This window comes from Cydia strobilella, chromosome Z, assembly GCF_947568885.1.
Source record: "Cydia strobilella chromosome Z, ilCydStro3.1, whole genome shotgun sequence".
Taxonomy (NCBI): Eukaryota; Metazoa; Arthropoda; class Insecta; order Lepidoptera; family Tortricidae; genus Cydia; species Cydia strobilella.
In genome coordinates, this window is record NC_086068.1 from 12,379,042 (window position 1) to 12,402,372 (window position 23,331).

The following is a 23,331-nucleotide window of genomic DNA, read 5'->3' on the forward strand; positions in this document are numbered from 1 at the left end:
ATCTACTCGTACCATTCTCTATATGTATAATATCGTACCTATATAAAATTTAAAAAAACTTAACAAAAAGAGATACTATGTCTCTTTATGTAAGTACGAGTACAACAATTAGACTGTGACAAATACTTTGGAACGCGAACTGTAGATATATATATATATGTCTACTAGCTGTTGCCCGCGACTTAGTACGCGGTGGATTTGTATGTTGGTGGTTATTAATAAAATTAATCACAATTATAATCATAATTATCACAATATGTATTATTTCAACATCAAGTAAATTAATTCATTATCATTACATTACATATTGACACGGAATTATTGAATTCGAAACATTTAACATTTAAATTCTTGCCAACCAGTATAAACGAACATATGTATATTATATACTCGTATTAGTTTAGTATCTATGGCTGATCTTTGGAGGTTTATAGTTTTTTTTTTTATATTCTACATGAGCATAGACCATTACGCAGCAAAAGATAGCAAGTAGGGACTAATCACTTGTTAATAATTACAAGGTTTCAAGCCCCTTACTTAAAAAAAATGTTCTCGATAATAATCTCTCAACCCCCTTTGATTTTCAACAATTTTAAAAAAATATTTCGTTTTAACCCTCGGGGAATAAGTTTCTGAAAACACTGAGATCACTTTTCTTGTTCTCTATTATTGTAAATTGTATCCTTGACATTTCAAGTTCACTATTTATAAAAAAAATCGTTCGCGGTGCAACCTTCGACCCTTTTTTCACCAACTTAGGGAATTAATTTTCAAAAACGGTGATATCAGTTTTCGTTTAGTTTAATATAATGCCCTTTTACCAAGTTTCAACTTCTATCCCCTTGATAATTGAACCCCCTTAGCTTAGGGGTTGAATTATCGAAAATGTTGAAATAACTTTTTTTGTTATCTTATATTATGCCTTTCTAAGAATTTTTAAAGCATTTGTAATGGATTCAAACTTTCAACTCCTTTTTAACCCTTAGAATATGTTTTTTTTTAAAACGCCATCTTGTATTCTAATAATATGCCTTTATACAAAAATTCAAGTCCCGTATTCACAAAAATGTTTGATCTCCGTACAAACTTACAACCCCTTTTTAACCCTTTTAGGGTATGAATTTTTGAAAACGCAGGAATTATTTTTCTTGTGTTTTAATATTATGCCTTTATACAGATTCATGTCCCGCACTAAAAAAAAATTTTTTGAGCTCTATACAATCCTTCAATCCCTTTTTAACCCCCTTAGGGGTTGAATTTTCAATAACATTGAATTAACTTTTTTTGAAATCTTATGTTATACCATCCTTAAGTTTAAAAGTATTTGTAATGGATTTAAACTTTTAATCTCTTTTTAACCCTTTTAGGGGACGAATTTTAAAATTAAACGAAATGAAACGCTGAAATTAGTTTTCTTGTGGTTTAATAAAATACCGTTTTACAAAGTTTCAAATTCCTAGCTTGAAATAAAACTTGAACCCCATACAAACTTTCATCCCCTTTTTAATCCCCTTAGGGGTTAAATTTATCAAAATCGCTTCTTATCTCTTGTACTAATTAGGTATATTGACTCTACCATCTTTGTATAGTTTAGAAGCCTGTTTTGTCCGAAAGCACCCAACCCTATATTCTAAGGCTAAAGATCACTGCACCTATCACATGAACCTGCGTCATAAAGACAGATTAGCCCTACCAAGTAGTAACTTGCAAATGAGCAGTAAGAGCCCTCATATAACAACCATTGAAGTTTACAATAGAGGAAAAATATGGTAAATTTGTTAACAATTTGAAAAAATATTTAATGGAAAACTGTTTTTTTCCATACAAGATTATTTTGATTAATCTAAATTTCAAGAATAGTTTTATTATTCTGCTTATAGATGTTTTTTTGTGTATATATTTTTAGTTATAGTTTTGCAATGCCCTAACAGGGTATCATGTTGTTGTGCCTTAATTTTGTAAGCTTCACCTGTATGTCTTTGTAACAACATGAACGCAATAAAGATATTATTATTATGATTATGATTACAACCTGGTGTGCAAATTTCAACTTCAATTTACTATCTTTTTAGTTTCGGCTCTGCGTTGATGAATCGCATTTATACATAGATACTTAGATAGATTTGGAAGAGTACTCCAGGGTGGCAGATACATTTGGTGCGTTGTTTTATCCGCTACTATTGATGTTGACTACGTTAGGTACTTACAACATATGAACAATGATAATTACTAAAATTAGAAAACACGGGGCATGGCGCAGCCAGCATATAAGTACATCATTTTAAATATGTAATTATATTGATCTAGATCGCCACTTATTGTCCATATCCGTAAATATCACGCACACGTCATCATAATTGGAAAGCTAGCAAATATGAACCATACGAGGGTGCTTTGACAGCGTACGTCGACGCTATGAGCACCTTAACTCACGACACCTTTGAGTTCTTGGCGTTCAAAACGTTAATAAATAATACAAATATACAATTACATACTAAGCAGAATCAAATCTAATCAAGTCGCAAAATGAAGCGGATATAAAACATATATTTAACTAGTTAATCGCATCGCTAATGCATCTTATAAAGTGGCATGCCAATTCGCTTAGCGTACTGAAGAATTAAACATGAAATAGAATAACGCTTAATGGTTTAAAAAAATACGAGTACATGTTAGTGCATATTATTACATAAGTAGTGACATCACAAAATCACAGGGATTCATCTGAAAGCTTAGTTTAAACTATTACACTGGCAATTAGAATCTCCTGGATTCGTGATTTATTGTTTATTTCAATCGTAGTGTGAAGAATGTTGCTCAAAGTTAACTTGTGCACTTACCTTGAAGGTATATCTTCAGTTTACTGGGGACACCGTTTATGGTACACCGCGTTTTTGACACGAGATCGTAATTGATGGAGCGGATCTTGTTGTACGCAAGATCTGCCATGCACAAGGACGGCAGCCCGTGGAAGTCTTTGTCGAGGCCACTAATGTTGTTGTGATGTGCGATTAGCTCCTCAAGAGATGGCAAAAATGACTGAAACGTAAACATAAGGGATTTACACGGAGGCAAAATAGCACGAATTAAATAAAATTAATTTCGCATTCGCTCGCTTAGCATTCTGGTTTACTACATACATAGGTGTATTTTATCCTATGAGCCAACAAACCTTTGAGGTTTCTTCCAGCGTGGCGATGTCGTTAAACGATAAATCGAGAACTTTCAAGTCCTCCAGGCCATTGAGGTCGTCTGATGATATCTGCTGCAGCTGGTTGTTGCTTAGGTTCAGTCTCATGAGGCCATGGAATCCGATTAGAGCGCCCCCGAGGGTTACGAGATGGTTGTGGTCTAAGCGCAACTCTAGTACTTTCGTTTCAACATCAACTAGGTTCTGAAAATCAAATTAAAGGAAGTTAAATTTATAGAATATGTCCAGCAACCGAGAACATCATATTACAAAATTAACATTTCATTACAGTTACCTCCATGTTTCCAGTAATGTGATTAATTTTATTGTGCGAAAAATCTATTACATCTAATTTCTTTAAACCTTTAATTTCTTGCAGAGAAAACTCTGTTAAAGAGTTATGCGTTAGGTTCAAATAGCGCAACGACTTAAGGCTTCTCAACGAACCATTGAGTGATTTAATTTGATTGTACGAAATGTCGAGATATGCCAAAACTTCAGCTTCCGCAAATTCATCTTCAGCCAACTGAAAAGATAAGGAAATCGATAAGAATGCTTACGTCGGGTAAGAATGCCAAGTCATGTCCATGGCATTTGAAGATATCGCATACTTACGCTTTCAATTTCATTAAATGAGAGATTGATCTTTGTTAGTTTTCGAGATTTTTGCAGAGCCCCATCCAACAGTTTGATGTTATTGTCGTAGAAAAATAGGGAGTCCAGCGTAGGCATTTGCTTTAGGTCCTTGGGCAAACTTTGCAGCTCGTTTTGTGCGGCATGTATGAAGGATATCTTTTTTGATTTCTGTAAAAATTATGAGCACAAAAGCAACAAGTGAGTACTAATTCATACAAATTTAAATATTCCACTAAGTAGATGATATAAGTAGCGTTAGAAAATCTTATTCGGGTTTATATGGGGTTCAGTTCACGTAATTTTCGATTAATAATACCTACTTAATTATTATACTTACGATTGGTAATTCATTCTCGAGGGATTTCAGGTTGTTAGCGTTAATGAATATCCACTCCAACTCGTCCAGATCTCTGAGCGCGCCGTTTAGGCTGTTCAGGCTGTTGATTCCAAGATGAACGTGCTTCAGAGCTTTCGGTAAAGCGTGCCGCTCGATCTTTGATATCTCGTTGTTGGCTATTAACAAGTGTTCGAGTTCCTGTAAGTCCTGCAACATGTTGTCTTAAATGAAAGAAAATCGTCAAAAAAAAGTCACACGTAGACTTATGTAACTGGCCAGTACAGTCATTATTTAAAGATAATAAAAGTAAGTATTTGACCAATAAGAAGATCTATCTTAAATGAAATATTATTTAGGTCTCCTCGCGAATTGCTCATTTACGATTTCACCCGTAATATAATCAGTTAATCGCAATTAATTGAAGGTTAATTAATAATTAATTAATTGAAAATTCGTAAGGGAAACCGGAAAATAAAAAATCCCAATAACCAGTTTCCCGCCTGGGTTGGAAGGCCTGATGACAGTCGCTTTCGTAAAAACTAGTGCCTACGCAAATTCTTGGGATAAGCGGACCCCATATCAGGATCCCTTGAGCCGTGGCAAGATGCCGGGAAAACGCTTTTTCGTGTAAATATAATCAGTTTCAATTCGTATAAATAGTAGAAATAGTTACTTTAAAGTCGTCCTCAGTGAGCTTCGAGATTTTGTTGCGGCAGAGGTCCAGGGTCTTGGCGTGCGGCAGGTGCCGTACCACGTGACGCGGGATCTCGGCCAGCGCGTTGTCCGACACACTGAAGTAGTCTACCAGGTCTAGCCTTGTGAACGCGTTCTCTGGCAGCTCACTGGAAATAACAAAACTGCGTTCATTCATTGAATAACCTGAAAATATAATTCCTAAAATGACTGTATTCTATGCAGGTATCTCAATTCAAAACTTGCGGTAGACAGCTGGAAGATGATTTACCGATAAGTGTAACTTAAACTGATTATATGATGAGCTAATACAGAATAAGTCGTTAATCAACACTGATCCCGGTTTAAGACAAGTATAGGTACAATATACAGTACAGACTAAGTCTGTTAAGGCCCCGTGGGTTCAGGTTCTTCTCTCACTCTCACTGAGCGTAAGCGTGAGCACGATGACAGTGCGCGCCGCCGTGCTTTTGAATTTTAAGTTTTGTAAGTTAAAAAAAGTACATATTTTGAATGAGTTCGATCAAAATATGCGCATTTTAGAAGCAAGTTTCATATTTTTTACTTTTGTGCAAAAAAAGTTACGAATTTTTAAGGTGCGTTTTAGACCTATATTCGTGATTTTTTTCTATCAAGCTATTTTTAACCGACTTCAAGATTTCAAAGGAGGAGGTTCTCAATTCGGTTTTTTTTTCATGTTTGATACTCCATAACTCCGTCATTTCTGGACCGACTTTGAAAATTATTTTTTTGATTGTAAGTATATACATACAGATTGGTCCCGTTTTTGTCAAAACGCAGTTCTGATGATGGCATCCATGAGGAATCGAGGGAACTCCTCAAATGTTAAAGGCATACATATATTAGTAATTTCATCAACAAATCAAACACTTACATTTAAAAAAGTGACATTTGATGAAGTGGAACTGCTGATGATGATCACAACGGAACTCTTCAATGACGCATAGTTCACGTTTGGCGATTTGTCCTCTTCGTTATGTCTGTTATGCAAGTTAGGTTTCAAGAAACATTTTTGTTAAGCTCGAGTTCTGATGATGGGATCCATGAGGAATCGAGGGAACTCCTCAAGTGTGAAAGGCATACATATAGTAATTTTTGTATTTTTATCAACAAATCCAGCATTTCCATTTTAAAAAGTGGCATTTGATGAAGTGGAACAGCTGATGATGACCAGAATGGAACTCTTTAATGACGCATAGTTTACGTTTGGCGATTTGTTCTCTTCGTTATGGGTCTGGGTCCAAACTTGGACCCGAACTCGGACCCGGACCCGGGTCTGGACATGGACCCCAACTCGGACCCGGATCCGGACCGAACTCCGACCCGGACTTGAACCCGGACCCCGACTCGGACCCGGACCCAGACCGAACTGACCCAAACTTGGTCCCGGACAGCCGGACACGGACCCGGACTCGGATCTGGACCCAGACGTCCGGAGACCCGGAAATGCTACTAGAATAGTGGGTTAGGTGGGTGGGTGGGTTTTAACTGCGATTCTCATAAAACAGAACTGCTATCAGAAAAGTAGGTTAGGTTAGAACTGCGACCCTTACAGAAACGTAATGCTACTAGAAAAGTGGGTGGTTTTACCTCGTTTTCTACATAATTATTCAAAATATGCTGTCTTTTTCATTTCATTGTCTGGAATCTAAGAGTGCACCATCAATAATAAGTAAACTTTCAGCAGCATCTCCCATTGAAGTCGGTTTTTTTTCTTTAAAATTATTTTTTGTCAAGAAATCAGGTTTCAAATCGAATTTACTAGAGAAGATTGCTAATAAAGATTGAAGATTGCTATAATTAATAACATTTTTGGCAACCGTATTGTGATCTAAATAAAAAAGAGCTACGATTTTTCAAAAACTCCTGGCTGTACCTACTGCACCTTAACGACAAGTGTCTGCCAACAGATTTGCGGGACAATCTGGTTGGCTAGTTAAAATAAAACATTCTCTTAAAACTGGAAACAGCCGTTATAAATAAACATAACATGACGAAAATGAAAAGCGTTAAGTCAAATCTATACTTGTAAAAAAATCCATACTAATATTATAAATGCGAAATTGTGTCTGTCTGTCTGTTACCTCTTTACGCTTAAACCGGTGAACCGATTTAGTTGGAATTTGGTATAGAGATAGTTTGTCCTGGGGAAGGACATAGGGTAGTTTTTATTTCAGAAGTCATCCTTTAAGGGGGTGAAAAGGGGGGGGGGAAGTTTGTATGGGGAATTGATAAAAAGCAGATTGAATAAAAAAACCGGTCAAGTGCGAGTTCGTTTAACTTGCGCACCGAGGGTTACGTACAAACTTAAAATTTTCTCATGTAACTATAATGACGAAAGATTGACCAGAAGCACAATTGTAATGGCTAAGCATAATTGTTTACAGCGCCATCTATCGGCAAATTGCCTAACTAATTCGCACGACCTGTATGCATGTTGGTTTTTCAGGGATAATTCTTTATCATTTGAACCGATTTCAACAATTTTTGATTTATTTGAAAAAAGTGGTTTATCTCATAGAAATTTCAATTATAATAAATACCCGCAAAGGGGCTTAAATTAGTAAATGTAAATATATTTATTCAGTAGCAAAAGATTACGTTTACAATAGCTGTGCAGGTGCCTCTTTTTAAGTATTTAAAATACTTGTGTTAAGAGAACACCGCTCTTCCACAGGTTGTTTTGCTTACAGTCTAATATGTATGTTCATATAGGTACATAGTGTTATCTTTCTGCGACAAAGATTTTTACTGGAAAAAGAAAAGAAAAAACAATAGGTTTTTAACAACGCATCAGCGAAGGCCTTACAATTTTTACACTAGAATGTAAAAAAGTACAAAGAAAAAGAAATATTACATAGTACAACAAAGTTAAAAAAAGTAATTTGTTTAAAGTTTATATGTTTTTACTTCGGAAAGGTGTCAATGTTGATACCATAAATGAATTCAGCACCCCCGATTTATACGAAAACGATTCCATCCCGGCCTAGCAGCTTCACTGATGTAGATAATCAAGATAAAAATGAGAGCCATAAATAAACCTTCTAGAGCTGATATCTCAAAAACTATACAAGATATCGAAAAACTTAACTGAATAAAACTTGTAACAAATTAAATCTCTTCATTTTGTATAAGTGGCCAAGTCGCTCAGATGCATAGTTTCCGAGATATAATCGAAAAACCGAAAAATGGAACTTTCAAACCCCCCTCCCCCCAGCACCAGGGTTACGGCCGGGGACTTTTGATATGTTCACCTCCTAACTAGTCCAAACAAAGCTACGAAGTCAAAAATTGTGTTCCAAGCATTTCCCTCTATACCTTTTTTTGGGCATTTATTTCCTGGCCTAACAATTTTTATCACAGAAGCTGCATCACATTTATTTTTTTGTGTTCAATATTTTCTTTTTATCTGTACAAACATTTTCCAATAAGCCATTTATTAATTTATATTTAAAGCTTGAATCGCTTACAGCCTCTGTTATAAATTTTGGTATGTAATTGTAGACTACAGACAGACAGGTGCTGTAACATGGATAGACTGCAGTCTTTTTCAGTGTATGAGGTCCGTCAATTCCGTCACCTCGTCTCCCATACAGTTCTAAGTTATCTCTCGCATAGACTGCCGCCTGGAATACTAAAGGTGAAGGTAATGTAAGTATGTCTAGTTCTATAAAATGGGGCTTGGCGCTGTCGTCGTGCTTAGAGTGGGCCAGGATGCGCACAGCGCGCTTCTGCAAGCGGAACACGCGTTCCCATATTCAGCAGCTCGGCCCCAGAACTCCAGGCCGTATTGCATTAGGGCTTGTATACTTGCGAAGTAGCAAGACCTCACTGCCTGACATTGTAAATTGTAATGTCTGGCTTAGCCTCGCCAGCGCAAAGCAAGCCCTGGTCAGCTTGTCACATGCCGCACTAATGTGGGATTCCCACGTAAGGCCTTGGTCGAGCAGGAACCCCAATAATGTGGTATTTGAAACTTGTTTGATGGTTTATATTGAGTGGACGACGTTTTCTACCCGATAAGTCACACAGTACGCCATACACAGTATTCACATTAAACCTAGATATTCCGAGAAAAAAAGAAAAACCAAAAAGACATACTTTTCAAGATGGCATTTGATCCCCGTAGTCCCCGAAGCTCCAATTTTATGACACGCAAACAGGGATCCCTGAAATTGTAGGTGTCAAATTTCATTACTGTCACTATTGTTTAAACCTCATTTAAGACCTAAAACCTGTTTTTGCAGACATGTTTAAGTCCTAAATATTTTCCTTTCATTTATTTTAGTAAATTTGTATTGCATAGCACTCGTGTACCAATTATGGATCTACTGATGTCTATTGCATTGAAATCCACTCAATAGTTTAGGCGCTACAAGTAAAAATATGATTTAATATTCGGCATCCTCTCAAGGCGGCTGTATTGATTTTTCTTTAATAAAACAAGTGTAAACTATTTTACGCGATTAAGTCCCGTGGAGATAAATAATAATAAGTGTAAATAGGTTGTGAAGGGCAAGAGGAATCTACCGATACGTAATTTAAAAAATCCGTCCAGTATCCTGAGCTACAGGGTGTACTGATTGTCAGTATCTTTCTGTTTAAGTCGCAGTCGAGTAAAATGTTGATATTGGGGTACAAATGTATAGACAAAAGTGGAATTCATATTCCTACAAATTTCCTATTAAGAGAATATCCCCTGAAAGGGTATAAGCGCTAAATCTGGATTCAGCTATTATTTTCTATAACAAGATGTATTTTTTCCGCAAAGATATCTAGGACTTTTTTGTGTAGAATTTAATAAGCTTTAATGTTGTATTACACTATATTTTCATAGAGAACGTATATTTAGAGTAAATCGCAAATTTCTCCAGGATGGTACACATTTTCCAAGATGGCTGCAATTCCTCGAGGTCTCCAAATGTCAAATAGTGTGGACATGAAAAAGAGAACTTTAATTAACATAAATACCAAATTTCATAACTTTGGAAGGATTTCGAGGTGAGACCTAATCCGATTGATCGAATAAGTTCAAATAGTTCAATAGTAGTCCATTCAATGTGCACCAATCCAAAATATGCTGTGCGGTTGTGTTCAATTTAGATTCCAGCTCGTCCAAGCTCTCACCAGTGAGCATCCGCGTATATGAAGACTTCTCCAACTTTTATGGTGTTCGGGAGGTCGTTAAGCATGAGTGGAAACGCCATGCGGGTTAGAAAAAGACGAGCCTTGGGGAACACCTATTTCCGTAGACAACCCATCCGATTTTAGGTCACCTCCTTGGCCCACGCCACAACGAATTGTCGTCTCTCGCGCAGGAATTCTACCATGAATTTTAAGGCTTGTCCTCGTATGCCACGATGATGCATCGGGAACGATTTTTTTTTGTAAATAGTGAACTTGAAATGTCGTAAAAAGACAAAATAATAGAAAACAAGAAAGTGATTTCAGCGTGTATGAAATTTATTCCCTAAGGGAATTAAAATGGCTTTAATTGAATATTTGTTATTAATCCCCTAAATTGGTGAAAAAAGGGTTGAAAGTTTGCAGCGGGAGTGATTTTTTTTTAAATAGTGGACTTGAATTTTTTTTAAGGGGGTTGAGAGGGATTATATCCAGATATTATTTTTTTCACTTAGGGGCTTGAAACTTCGTAGGTAGTGTACAAACAAATTTCATGCATTGTATAATAATTCCCAAATGATTAACCGTCCCTACTTCTATATTTTGCTGCATAATGTTCTATGCTCATGTAGAATATTTATAACCACCAACACACAAATCCACGCGTACGAACTCGCAGGCAACAGCTATTAGTATTTAATATGTCTGTGTCACACGGTAGTTTTGATATTAAAATTGTTTGATATCTTGATGAAAAGACCTACAATAAAACACTATAGGTATATGCTTATAAGATTTAGGGCGTATTTCCCACTATTGACGATTCCTGGGAACTCCTAAAATCTTATAGATATTCATACCTGTAAGTGTATGCTTTCCATCATAAAAATAATTTTCAAAATCTGTTGAGAAATGCCGGAGTTCTGAGAAGACAAACAAGAAAAATCGGAAAAGTGCAAGTCGGACTCGCCAACCGAGGGTTCCGTACAAATTTAATTTTTAGTGTTTGTTGTAATAGCGGCAACAGAAATACATCATTTGTGAAAATTTCAACTGTATAGCTATCACGGTTCATGAGATACAGCCTGGTGACAGACAGACAGACGGACAGTGGAGTCTTAGTAATAGGGTCCCGTTTTTACCCTTTGGGTACGGAACCCTAAAATATACAACTAAATTAAAAACTTCTCTTTCTTTTGGAATTTTTTGTAGTCTTTTAGAAATAATGTTACACAAAATCGAATTATTAATTGTATCGTCCTTTTGCGTACTAGGTAGTAGCTATTTGATATGTAGTTGTAGGTACTCGTTAAAGCAATTATACCTACAGACATGTCGTGATAGGAACTATCAGTTGCATTGCTTTGAACTCGAAAAGATGCAAATCAAAGTTTATTTACCCTAATCATCATCTAATGATGATTTATCAAAAATATTTGTTTTGACAGGAAGTATGGACTTATAAAAATACTCGACAGCAGATAATTATGTTATTTGAGAACGTTCTGGTTCTAAGTACTAAACAGATAAGCAGGTAAGTAGCTAAAACGACGTCTAGCCGTCGGTATCGTTATGACCCACAGCTATTTATGATCACAGACATATTTAACTCACTTGAATAACGTGAATACATTTAATCCGTCAACCGTGAGATAAAGAGCAACTGCATATCAGTGAGCGTCACCGAGCTCAATAAAAGTGCAGGGTAAAAATAATTCTTGTCACAAATATAAGTTTTATCGCTCTGACCTGTGCCCTCAGTCTAGTAGAAATTAATTACTATAATGGATACTTTTCTATGGCTACGCGCAGACTGTGCCTGTGTGTCTTTTTTACGAGTATCACGTGACTCTTTGCTTCGACATCGAAAACAGAAGAGCGATAATATTAAAATTTGTGTTAAAAAATGTGTAAATATGTAGGGACTTACCTACTTCGTGACAGTCACTTGTCGTTTTATTGTGCTTCTAGATCATCTCACTGTACAAGGCGAGTAGTGCGCTAGATACACTACACCTCTTAGTACCTACTAGTACCTAGGCATAGTACGACAAGAAATAGGGAATATTACTGCAATGTTCTGCCACCAGAGTTCAGCACTAGCCTTTTTAGTAAACCATAGAGTAACTTATACATACTGTACCTTTAACAGGTTTTTGACAAGTTTTCAGAGATTATGAATTATGAGTTATGACATTGATGCATCAAGGCGGTTCGTTTACAGAGGACCTACCGGGAAACGCGAATCCGAAATTTCGCGTTCTGCCTCTTTATCGCTCTCGAATATGCAACAGTGACAGAGATGTTACATAACGAAATTTCGATTTTCTTGTTTCGCGATAGACCCTCAGATTGTGGTAGTGGCGCCACCTACGCAGCGTAATATTCCCTATTGTAGAAAATTATTGAGGGCGCCACTTCCTACGTAACTGTCACATTTTTTAGTTCCATTATATTTAATTTCTACTATTTTATGTCGCACTATACTGTGATAGCATTTCCAGTCTCTACTGAAAATGCTATGTCGCGCGACTATGTAGTGACTTAACTGTGTAAATTGCGTCTTGTTTTGGGCATTGCATAAATATGTAATTTTCGATTCGTCTTAAATGTGTTAGTTAGGGTACGCTGAAGATTGTTTTTAACTTGTGCTATGTAGTGTATTGTTTCTAATCTGTAACTAAGTGGGTACATAAAGGGCGCGAAGCATGTAAGTGCGTTTAGTAAACACTAATGTGAAGGGGGTCAACGTTCCGGGGTTATCGGTGCAGGGGCGGCGGCGGCGCCAAACGGCCGCATGGTCGTTCGTCGGTGTCAGCGCCGTGTCGCGCCGCGCCGCGCCGCGTCGGCCTGTACGTATGTAGGGTCACCAAATACCTACTAATTTCAAAAGTCCTGGCATAATTCCTACTTTTGGATCATAACTTCAGATAGATAAGTCATTGTAGTCGTAAGATCGTATGTATCTCTCATCAAGTATGTATCTTTCGTCTTTTCCGTATTTTGGCCCCAGTTGTGACAATTGACCGAAATTCCTGAAATGTCAAGATCACTCGTCACACGTCTGATAACCCTACGCGTGTATGGCCTCATCCTGCGGCCAGTATAACCATCCACTGTCTCTCGTCGCTCAATTCCGCATAATTTTAAATGAGAACTCAACACACTAAGGCCATTCATTAGTACAAACGATATTCATGATATCTGGGAGTCGAAGTATTTTGGTAGGATAACAGCCTGCGCGAAATGACAGATAAAGGCTGTCCCGGAAGCGTATTTACAAAGGCTATACTGATATGGTTCAGACGCGAACTGAACTAGATTAGCTTTTGTTTGGACAAAACTTAACAAAACCCTAATCTATTATAGTACAGAAATTTACTGAAATCGTATAGACTTTATTAACTAAATTCATACGGATATTGTTACTACAAATGCTAGTCTGTCGTGATCTAAAATTTGAATAATATTTTAGTAACGACTCCGATTGTATTAAATAAATTACCGTTCATGCAAATTACTTAACAATGCCTAAGATTTTTTTTTACTTTTAGAATTATTTCAGTTGATAGGTACGAGTACTCCCTTTAGTACCGTTTGGTAACTAAATTTGGTAATTAGCTACAAAACAGGAATCTAAAATTCCTTGTATGTAGCCAGTTACGAAGAGTGTTACCGTTTGGTAAATAAGTTTTGTAACTGGCTACTAAATGGGAATCCAAAATAACATTAAATCAATAGGTAGGTAGGTTGGCTTAATAAACTAAAGCGAAGTTATGAACGTGACATGATCAATAAAAACAAAAATGACTTGAAAAAGACCTGGAATATAATAAAAGAGATATGTCATATGAAAAAACCTCAAAGTGAACCGTTTAACCTAATTAAAATTAAATCAGATCCTAAAGACTCGGTCAACTTTATCAACGAATATTTTACCAATATAGGACAAGACCTTGCCGCGAGTATTACTTCGCGCCTCATTCACACTCCCTCTAATGTGCCAGATGAACAACCTTGTATAGAGACCCCGGTTAATTCACTAGTATTGTTGCCTACTGATGAAACTGAAGTACTAAATATAATTATGTCACTAAAAAACAGCTCTTCTACAGGTTGGGATGGGATCTGCACTTCTTAAGCTTTCGACTTCCACAGTTGCTAGACTTATTGCCCACATTTGTAACTTAGCCTTATCTACTGGTGTATTCCCCAAAGCGCTTAAGAAGTCTGTGGTTGTTCCTATCTACAAGGCGGGGGATAAAGACAGTGTCACTAATTACCGACCGATCTCACTACTTCCTGTTGTATCTAAAGTTCTTGAAAAGGTTATAAATAAACGTCTCACACATTTCCTGCAAAGTTTTAACCTACTGTCTAGTAACCAATATGGTTTTCGAAATAATATTTCAACTACAGATGCAATTAATCACGTTGTCGGACATATTGTCAACAAACTCGATTCCAAATCCAAATGCATAGGAGTATTCCTTGATTTAGCCAAGGCCTTCGACACTGTCTCTATCCCAATTTATCAAGAAATAAACTACAGAACCTAGGCATAAGAGGAACTCCTCACCAACTCTTCACTGACTATCTTACTGATAGAACTCAAGTTGTTAAAATAGGTGAACATAAAAGTGATGAGACGCTGGTAAAATTCGGAGTAGCGCAGGGTAGCGTTCTTGGCCCTACTTTATTTCTAATATATATATATGGCCTCTGTCGCCTTAAACTAAGAAATGCAGCTATTGTGACCTTTGCTGATGATACTGTACTTATGTTTGATGGACCATCATGGCATGATGTTAAAGTACACTGCAGAAAAAGGCCTGTATCGCTTTATGAATTGGCTCAATCAAAATTCCCTCTCTCTCAATCTAAGCAAAACAAAATATATATATAAATATATGTTACGTTTAGCATAAAGAACTCCATGCAACCATCTAACTTTTATAATCAAGGTCACACTTGTCCAGACACTTACGCGGCTCCCTGCAACTGCTACACACTTGAAAGAACTAATGTTGTTAAATATCTTGGTGCAAATATAGATCAAAATATAAAATGGAACTACCACATTAATACTCTATGTTCTCGAGTAAGAAAACTAATGTATATATTTAAAAACATTAGGCATTTGAGGGATCCTACTGTTGTCAAAAATTTATATTTTGCACTATGCCAGTCCATTATAGCATACGGCATTGAAGCTTGGGGAAGTGGCAAAAAGTCTTACATGATTGCAATAGAACGAGCTCAAAGAGCAGTTATTAAGGTACATTTAAAAATTTCAGATACTCAACGACCGCTATATATAGAGAATTTAATGTTCTATCGGTAAGACAATTATATATAAAGTCCATCATTCTAAAACAACAAAAAAAAGCACCATCTTCAGCAGTTTCTGAGAGAAGGAGAAACTGAATTTTTATCAATCCACCTAGTAGAACTAGCTTTGTCCATGACTTTGCCTTTTTCCTTGGCCCATTTCTGTACAACAAGATTTCGAAAAATGTTAACTTAACTCAGCTAACAGTGAATCGTTGTAAAGCGGCCGTTACATCTTTTTTGAAACTATACGACTACGATGACACTGACAAACTCCTAAAAATCACTGTCTAAACTTAACTAAATACAATTAATACAAAAAGGTTACCTAACTTAATAAAACCTGGACTTTTAAAGAATTGCCCTCCACTTGAAATGAACCATCAGTCACGCAATGCTTGATAATCTTGATATCTATTTTTTTCTATATACGTTGTGCTTCCCTCACATATTACATATCCATATATGCTTCCATACATGCCATGCTTCTCATGATCTTTAGAATCTCACTAGTGATGACAACTACACACACAAACACACACATACAACACACACACACACACACACACACACACACACACACACACACACACACACACACACACACACACACACACACACACACACACACACACACACACAATATTACATATATATATATATCTAGTACTGCGCAAATACATGTATACCTACTGCTAGATAAGAGTAAATGTGATCCGGGAGAGGTGGTGTTTGTTGTCAGTTTTTACTAGTACGGAGGAATCGTTTCCTGCTCTTATGAACAACATGATGTAAATTAAAATTGTACTTAAAGGAAATAAATAAATTGAAAATTGAAATTTTATTTTTATTTTATTTTTTTCAAATTCATTTTATAAATTATTATTCCACTCCAAAATGTCGTTTTCATGTATTTTATGTAATGTTCTTTCATTTAATACCCCATAATTAGAACTAATCTTTGCATAATCTTTGCATAATATGAGCGCATTAAGGTAAAATTGTTGGCGCGCTTTAGTTTTTTTGGTACAACTTCCACAGTTTTTATCAGAAATTAAAAATTTAAGCTGTGACGTATAATATAGTTGAATAACTGGTTTCTGTTATATTAGACGCAACATTGTTATAACGTTTTTAGTTGAGCTATAAAATATATATACACGAACTTTTCTCAAAAAAGTGGTTTTTCTTTGTTTGTAGCTCCTAAAATATACATTGTTTTTATAAACAATGTATTAACGAATCATAATATATTTAATAACCTTTCGTTTGATATAGCACACGTGTATGTATGTAGTTATAATTTAGATTTTGCAAATTTCGGCAGCGGTCACATGTATGACGTTTATTTGTTACCCAGGCACTATAGAGATTGTCTCCCAGCAGTTTTATGATCCTTTTTATATTGCTAATAACATACTAGCAGCTTATGCGAATTATCCTGAAAATGACCAGTTTCGATTTTTTTTAACTTTAATGCATTTGTTCTAGCAAATACCTACATTTTGATGCATAATTTTCACATTTTTGGTCTGATTTTGATTATTTTGATATCAGTGTATGGCTTGAGACATCAGCCTAAATTTTGTAGTACATTGCTTTAACGTCCTTTGGTTTGGTTGAAAACCCCAAATAATCGATTTTTTTTTTCATTTTTTTTTTTTTTAATTTTTCTTAAACTATTGTATATTTTGGTACATAGTGTATTAATGAAATATAATATTTTATTGGCTTTCGTTTAATACCACACACGTGTATGTGCAATGCATAGTTTGGGTGCGAAATGCAATATTCGCAACGAGGCGGGAGTCATTTTGATAACGTCATTCCGCTGAAGTAGATGGTCGGCGCCGCTGTCTCCCGGCAGTTTTGGAGACCCAGTACCATGCCCAATAACATACTAAAATTTGGTAGCGGTTTCCGGATCTGAACTATCTCTTCGACCGTTTCCCATAAGGCATAGTACTATTAGTTTTGGAAATAAAGTGACGTAGCGTAGGTATATGGAGGCAACTTACTAGATTTTATATACTCGAACATCGTATACTGATAGCACAACCGGAATAGGACAAGCTGCGAAATCTCTTGGACACTGATAAAATTTGGTATATAGTATGTTAATTAAAGGTCCCTTTTTCATGTCCACACCATTTGACATTTGGGGACCTCGAGCAGCCATCTTAGGAGGCAGATTAAACGAAAGTAGACATCTCTTCTAAAACCTAAAACTGGTATGAATGTAATATTGTCTTCGGTTACCGCGATAGTTACTCGTGAAATAAAACTACGTAACAAAAAAAACGGATTATATCGCGTATATTGAATACACGCGATATAATCCGTTTTCATAGTTTTATTTTATGGTATGGGTGTTCCTCGTTGTCTCCAGAATACGAATTGACCGGTTTTAGTTTATGGAGGAGGGGACGGGTCGAAAAAAGGGGGGGAAAGATGGCGGCCGACCATCATTGATATTAGTTTACATTTTCGGTCGTATGGAACCGATCGGTTCGTGTGAGGTGTCGTTTGAATTTATTGTTTCTTTATAACCGTAGTCATAACTGTGGTCGTTTACAAAATATTTGAAAATATATGATTTTTTACAGTGCATGGATGGCCTAAGTACTGATAAAACATGCTTCTAACTCAATAAATTAAAACTTTACCGCAATATATGTTATTACAATAATATCAACGTGGCGGACTGGTAACAACGGAACCCTACACTGAGCATGACCTGACATACTTTTGGCCAGTTTTTTATCATTTTTGATCGTGCGAGAGCATGAAATAATATTATTATTATTAAGGGTTCCGTAGCCAAATGGCAAAAAACGGAACCCTTATGGATTCGTTATGTCTGTCTGTCTGTCCGTCCGTATGTCACAGCCACTTTTTTCCGAAACTATAAGAACTATACTGTTAAGTTGATGTATTCTGAAACTTGGTAAGTAGATGTTTTCTGTGAACCGCATTAAGATTTTCACACAAAAAAAAAATAAAAAAAAACAATAAATTTTCCATACTTAAATTGTTTTTCATCATACGTGTGGGAGATCTATGGATAGGTCTTCAAAAATGATATTGAGGTTTCTAATATATTTTTTTCCTAAACTGAATAGTTTGCGCGAGACACTTCCAAAGTGATAAAATATGTGTCCCCCCCCTGTAACTTCAAAATAAGAGAATGATAAAACTAAAAATAATATATGATGTACATTACCATGCAAACTTCCACCGAAAATTGGTTTGAACGAGATCTAGTAAGTAGTTCTTTTTTAATACGTCATAAATCGTAAACCGCAATTTACCTTTCATTCAATCAACTCAAATATAAAAGTACCTCTCATACAACAGACGTGATTTTTTTTGCCTTTTTTGCGTAATGGCACGGAACCCTTAGTGCGCGAGTCCGACTCGCACTTGGCCGGTTTTTTGAAAGTTATTCTTTAGCCACGATTAATTATTTTATTAGTTAAATTAGTTTATCTACACACATACAGTAGCGGAAAATAATCTATCATATTTTTTCAGGTACATTTGCATATTTATTTTGGTAATTTCTCAAAAACAGCTCTAGCTATTTCGATGAAATTTACAATATAGGGGCGAATGAAAAGTACAATTCGATCAAACCAAAGATAGATATAACTCCGTTATACATGGATACAGTCTAAGGTAAAAACGTGCCTCGAAAATCAAGAAAATTTGATTATCGATCAGATTTCCCCACTACCTTTGGCCTACGCTCGGATAGATGACGTTGACGGTTTCGTTTGTTATTTAACAATTTTAACGCATATCAGTGAAAGAACATGGGTTAAAATCATATGAAAATTATTAATGCAATTCAAAAAAATAATTTATCCTTATATAAATACATTTCAAAATATTGATCAGTACGGTTTTTACTCACTATTATTTTTAGTCGCTTTTGGCGACATGTTTCGGATTCTTTGGGAATCCATCCTCAGGCACGAGTGTCCGCGGCGGTTGTACGTCGTGCACTGCCCGCGCCGCCCGCCTCGTCGCTCGTTGCGCACGCGCTGATGGGGCGGTGGCGGGGGGCGCGGGGCAGTCCGCAGATGGAGTCGTCAAGTGAAGGTCTGGCAGGGCGGCTGTATCGAACGAAGTCAATCTGCGGACTGCCCCGCGAAGACTGCTGCTATATAAATCGCAAGTCAGACTTCGTATGGAGTACTGCTGTCACCTTTGGGTAGGAGCACCTGGATGCCAGCTTGGACCCTTCGACTCAGTCCAAAGGCGCGCTGTACGAATCGTCGACGATCCCAAACTCACAAGCGGTATTGAACCTTTAAGTCTAAGGAGAGACTTCGCCTCCTTATGCGTGTTCTACGGCTTGTACAATGGGCTGTGCTCTGAAGAACTGTTTGACATGATGCCAACGGCCGCTTTCTATCACCGCACCGCTCGCCATCGGCAGGGTGTTCATCCTCACACCCTAGCACCTAAATGGTCGCGTACTGTGCGGTTTAAGAGAAATTTCCTCCCGCATACGCTTCGGCTGTGGAATGAGCTCCCTGCCGAGGTTTTCCCGAGGGGCTACAGTATCAGTCAGTTTTCTTCAAAAAAGGAGTGTACAGGTTTTTAAAGGGTCGGCAACGCGCGTGTAATATCTCCGGTGTTGCAGGCGTCCATAGGCTACGGTAACTGCTTACCATCAGGCGGGCCGTATGCTTGATTGCCACCGACGTGGTAAAAAAAACATAAACTTACATCCCCTTTTTAACCCCTTTAGGGGTTGAATTTTTAAGAACGTTGAAATAACTTTTTTGGAATCTTATACAATGCCTTTCTAAGAAGTTTCAAAGCATTTGTAATAGATTCACTTTCAACCCCTTTTTAACCTTTTTAGGGGATGAATATTTATGAACGCTGAAATTACTTTTCTTGTATTCTAATAAAATGCCTTTATACAAAGATTCAAGTCTCACACTCACAAAAATATTTGACCTTAGGGGATGAATTTTGAAAAACCCCTTCTTAGTGGATACTAACGTCATAAAAGCTATCTATTGTGAAAAATTCAGCTCTCTAGGTCCAACGGTTTGGGCTGGGCGTTGATTTAAGTGAGTCAGTCAGTCAGTTAGTCAGGACTTTTACGTTTATATATATATAGATTTATGTCAGATTCTCGTTCATTTGATATATGTACTATAACGCGATATAAATTGCAAACATTTTTTCTTATTTAGCCCAAAAAATTCATTTATGCACATTCCATGTCCGTCTTTGGGTCACAGATTTAGATTTTGTGTACCAAATTTCAACCTTATTAATTCAGACGCACCAGTGATCCTATAAAGGTTTCGTTTTTTTCCTTTGAGGTACGGAACGCTACAAAAGCCCCGAATTTTTCTTTACAATTTGTTTGTTAATTTTAATAAAATAGTCATTGTTCAAAATAATATCATACCTACTAACTTTTACGTCCGTAACAATAGAATAATTTTTAGGGTTCCGTACCTCAAAAGGAAAAAACGGAACCCTTATAGGATCACTCGTGCGTCTGTCTATCTGTCTGTCTGTCCGTCTGTCACAGCCAATTTTCTCCGAAAATTCCAATTAAGTTGAAATTTGGTACACCATATGTAAGTTTGTGACCCAAATATGGACATGTAACGTAAACAAATTAATTTTAAACACGGGGGCCACTTTTGGGGGGTAAATGAGAAAATTAAAAAATAAAGTTTGTCAAACTATATCTTGTTACATATCAAATGAAAGAACTCATTGTGAGAATCTCAAATATATTTTTTTATAATTTTAAGATAAACAGTTTAGAAGTTATTCAAGAAAATAGGCAAAAAATGACCATCCCCCCCCGCCCTTTATCTCCGAAACTACTGGGTCAAAAATTTGGAAAAAAATACACAAAATAGATCTTTACCTATAGATCACCGGAAAACCTATTAGAAATGTGCAGTCAAGCGTGAGTGGGACTTAATTACTTAGTTTTTGATCCGACCCCTACGGGTTTTTAGGGTTCCGTACCCAAAGGGTAAAAACGGGACCCTATTACTAAGACTCCGCTGTCCGTCTGTCCGTCTGTCCGTCCGTCTGTCCGTCTGTCCGTCCGTCTGTCTGTCACCAGACTGTATCTCATGAACCGTGATAGCTAGACAGTTGAAATTTTCACAGATGATGTATTTCTGTTGCCGCTATAACATCAAATACTAAAAACAGAATAATATAAATATTTAAATGGGGCTCCCATACAACAAATGTGATTTTTTTGCTGTTTTTTTCCGTAATGGTACGGAACCCTACGTGCGCGAGTCCGACTCGCACTTGGCCGATTTTTTTAAAGACATTTCACATAAAAATACATTGTTTAAATTGTGTAATGTACGGAACCCTTGAGACGCGAGTCCGACTCGCACTTGGCCGGTTTTTGGTATTATGGGTCAATTGCGTGGCATCAGCGTTAGAGCTATCTAACGAACGAACTTATAATTGGGGCTTATTTAACAACGTTTAAGATTTTCTAGTTACACCCTGACACTTTACACATCCAATCAATTGATTAATAAACAATTGTTTATTCAATTAATTGAATCATTAATTATTCGTACCAATTCTCATATTTCTCATATTAGACGCATTTTTACACCAAAATAGTCCTAGTATGCGACTATGCGTACATAGATTAAATGTCAAAAAAGCGTATTTAATGATTAAAATATTGAATAAATAATTAAATAAAGATATATAATTAAAGACTAATTAAAGCCCTTAGAGTGCATTTTGTGTTGTAACTTGTAACAATGCCTTTCTACTGGGATTTCATATTTCGGTGCGACGCAGGCGACGATTTTTTTCTACCTTTAAAGGGCTGTATATTTTCAACCATTTCAGGTAGGTACTCCAAACTTTCAGAAAATACGTTTTATTATTACTGTTTTTTTCTGCAGCAATTATTATAAAAAAATGTATTAAAAAATTTGGGTCTCCATACAAAAAATTCATTGGAGTCGCTTTGTAGGGTAATAATGGCCGCTATCTTGAATATCTCTCTTCCGATCATGATTTCGATCGGGTAACCGGCAAATTCGAATTCAGCGCGGTCAAATTAGGTTAGAAAACCCGGTTGCCAAAAAGTAATATGATTTGCCAGTCGCATCAAGAATGAGAGCGATTTTGAATTTGTTTGTCCTGACTATATGGCAAAGGTATGAAAATTTTACGAAAGTACATTTACGAGAAAATTTCTTTGTTGCCATTAAGAGGAAAAATAGGAAAAGGCTGTAATGTTGTCCAGTTATGTGGTTTTCAAAATAACATGATTGTATGTATAACTTAAGCATCGATTTTTTATACAAATTTCTAACGTATGCGGAGTGAAATCTGTACAGGATTCAATGTCGTATTAAATAAAAACAATATGGTTATTTTTCATAAATTTTCATGTATTTTAATAACGTATTTAACAACGTTAAATGCAAGATAAAGTTTACTCAAATGCGAGATTTTTAACGTAAGTTGTGGTACTTTAAAGCCATCGGTGTCGAAAACACAAATGTTGGCATTTTTTTTAGTTAAAATTTTATCGTCCTTAGGAAAACTTTTTTAGGAAACTTCGTACGCTCGACATATTTCACATTCTCGTGCGTTGGACCATTAGTGTTCTCAAAATAATAGTTACCCTGCCATAAATTTACATTTTAAGTCCCCCATAAATCCCATTACGCAAAAACGCCCTTTCTTGAATGTTTGCCGATGCCCATATCATCAAGATATTTTTAAATAGTTTTACTGCCACATTTGAATAATCTCACGACCTCTCTGTAAGATTCTGTAACTCAGCGGGCCGTCATTTTCTTCAATCGATCTCTCCCAGGAAACTGGCTAAAGCTGGAATGTTTACCCGAACCAGACTTTCTAGCGGTAATATTATCTTCGGTTACCGCGATAGTTACTCATGAAATAAAACTACGAAAACGGATTATATCGCGTATATTGAATTTATAATACATCC

General features: G+C 36.4%; 1 protein-coding gene and 1 long non-coding RNA gene across 3 annotated transcripts in view; one reads left to right on the forward strand and one right to left on the reverse strand.

Moving 5' to 3' along the window:
* LOC134754523 (uncharacterized) overlaps positions 1 to 23,331 on the forward strand; it is a 100,338-nt gene that overhangs the window by 61,766 nt on the left and 15,241 nt on the right. The window lies entirely within an intron of this gene.
* LOC134754247 (leucine-rich repeat-containing G-protein coupled receptor 4) overlaps positions 1 to 23,331 on the reverse strand; it is a 45,666-nt gene that overhangs the window by 2,572 nt on the left and 19,763 nt on the right. Inside the window, exons 2-7 of one of the 2 annotated variants that reach the window (XM_063690445.1) lie at positions 4,837 to 5,005; positions 4,164 to 4,370; positions 3,806 to 3,994; positions 3,486 to 3,716; positions 3,173 to 3,394; positions 2,841 to 3,039 (exon numbers count right to left, since the gene is read on the reverse strand). In XM_063690445.1, the coding sequence (XP_063546515.1) occupies positions 2,841 to 3,039; positions 3,173 to 3,394; positions 3,486 to 3,716; positions 3,806 to 3,994; positions 4,164 to 4,370; positions 4,837 to 5,005 (1,217 nt within the window). The remainder of the gene's footprint in view (positions 1 to 2,840; positions 3,040 to 3,172; positions 3,395 to 3,485; positions 3,717 to 3,805; positions 3,995 to 4,163; positions 4,371 to 4,836; positions 5,006 to 23,331) is intronic. The other variant, XM_063690444.1, reaches the window with a different exon arrangement.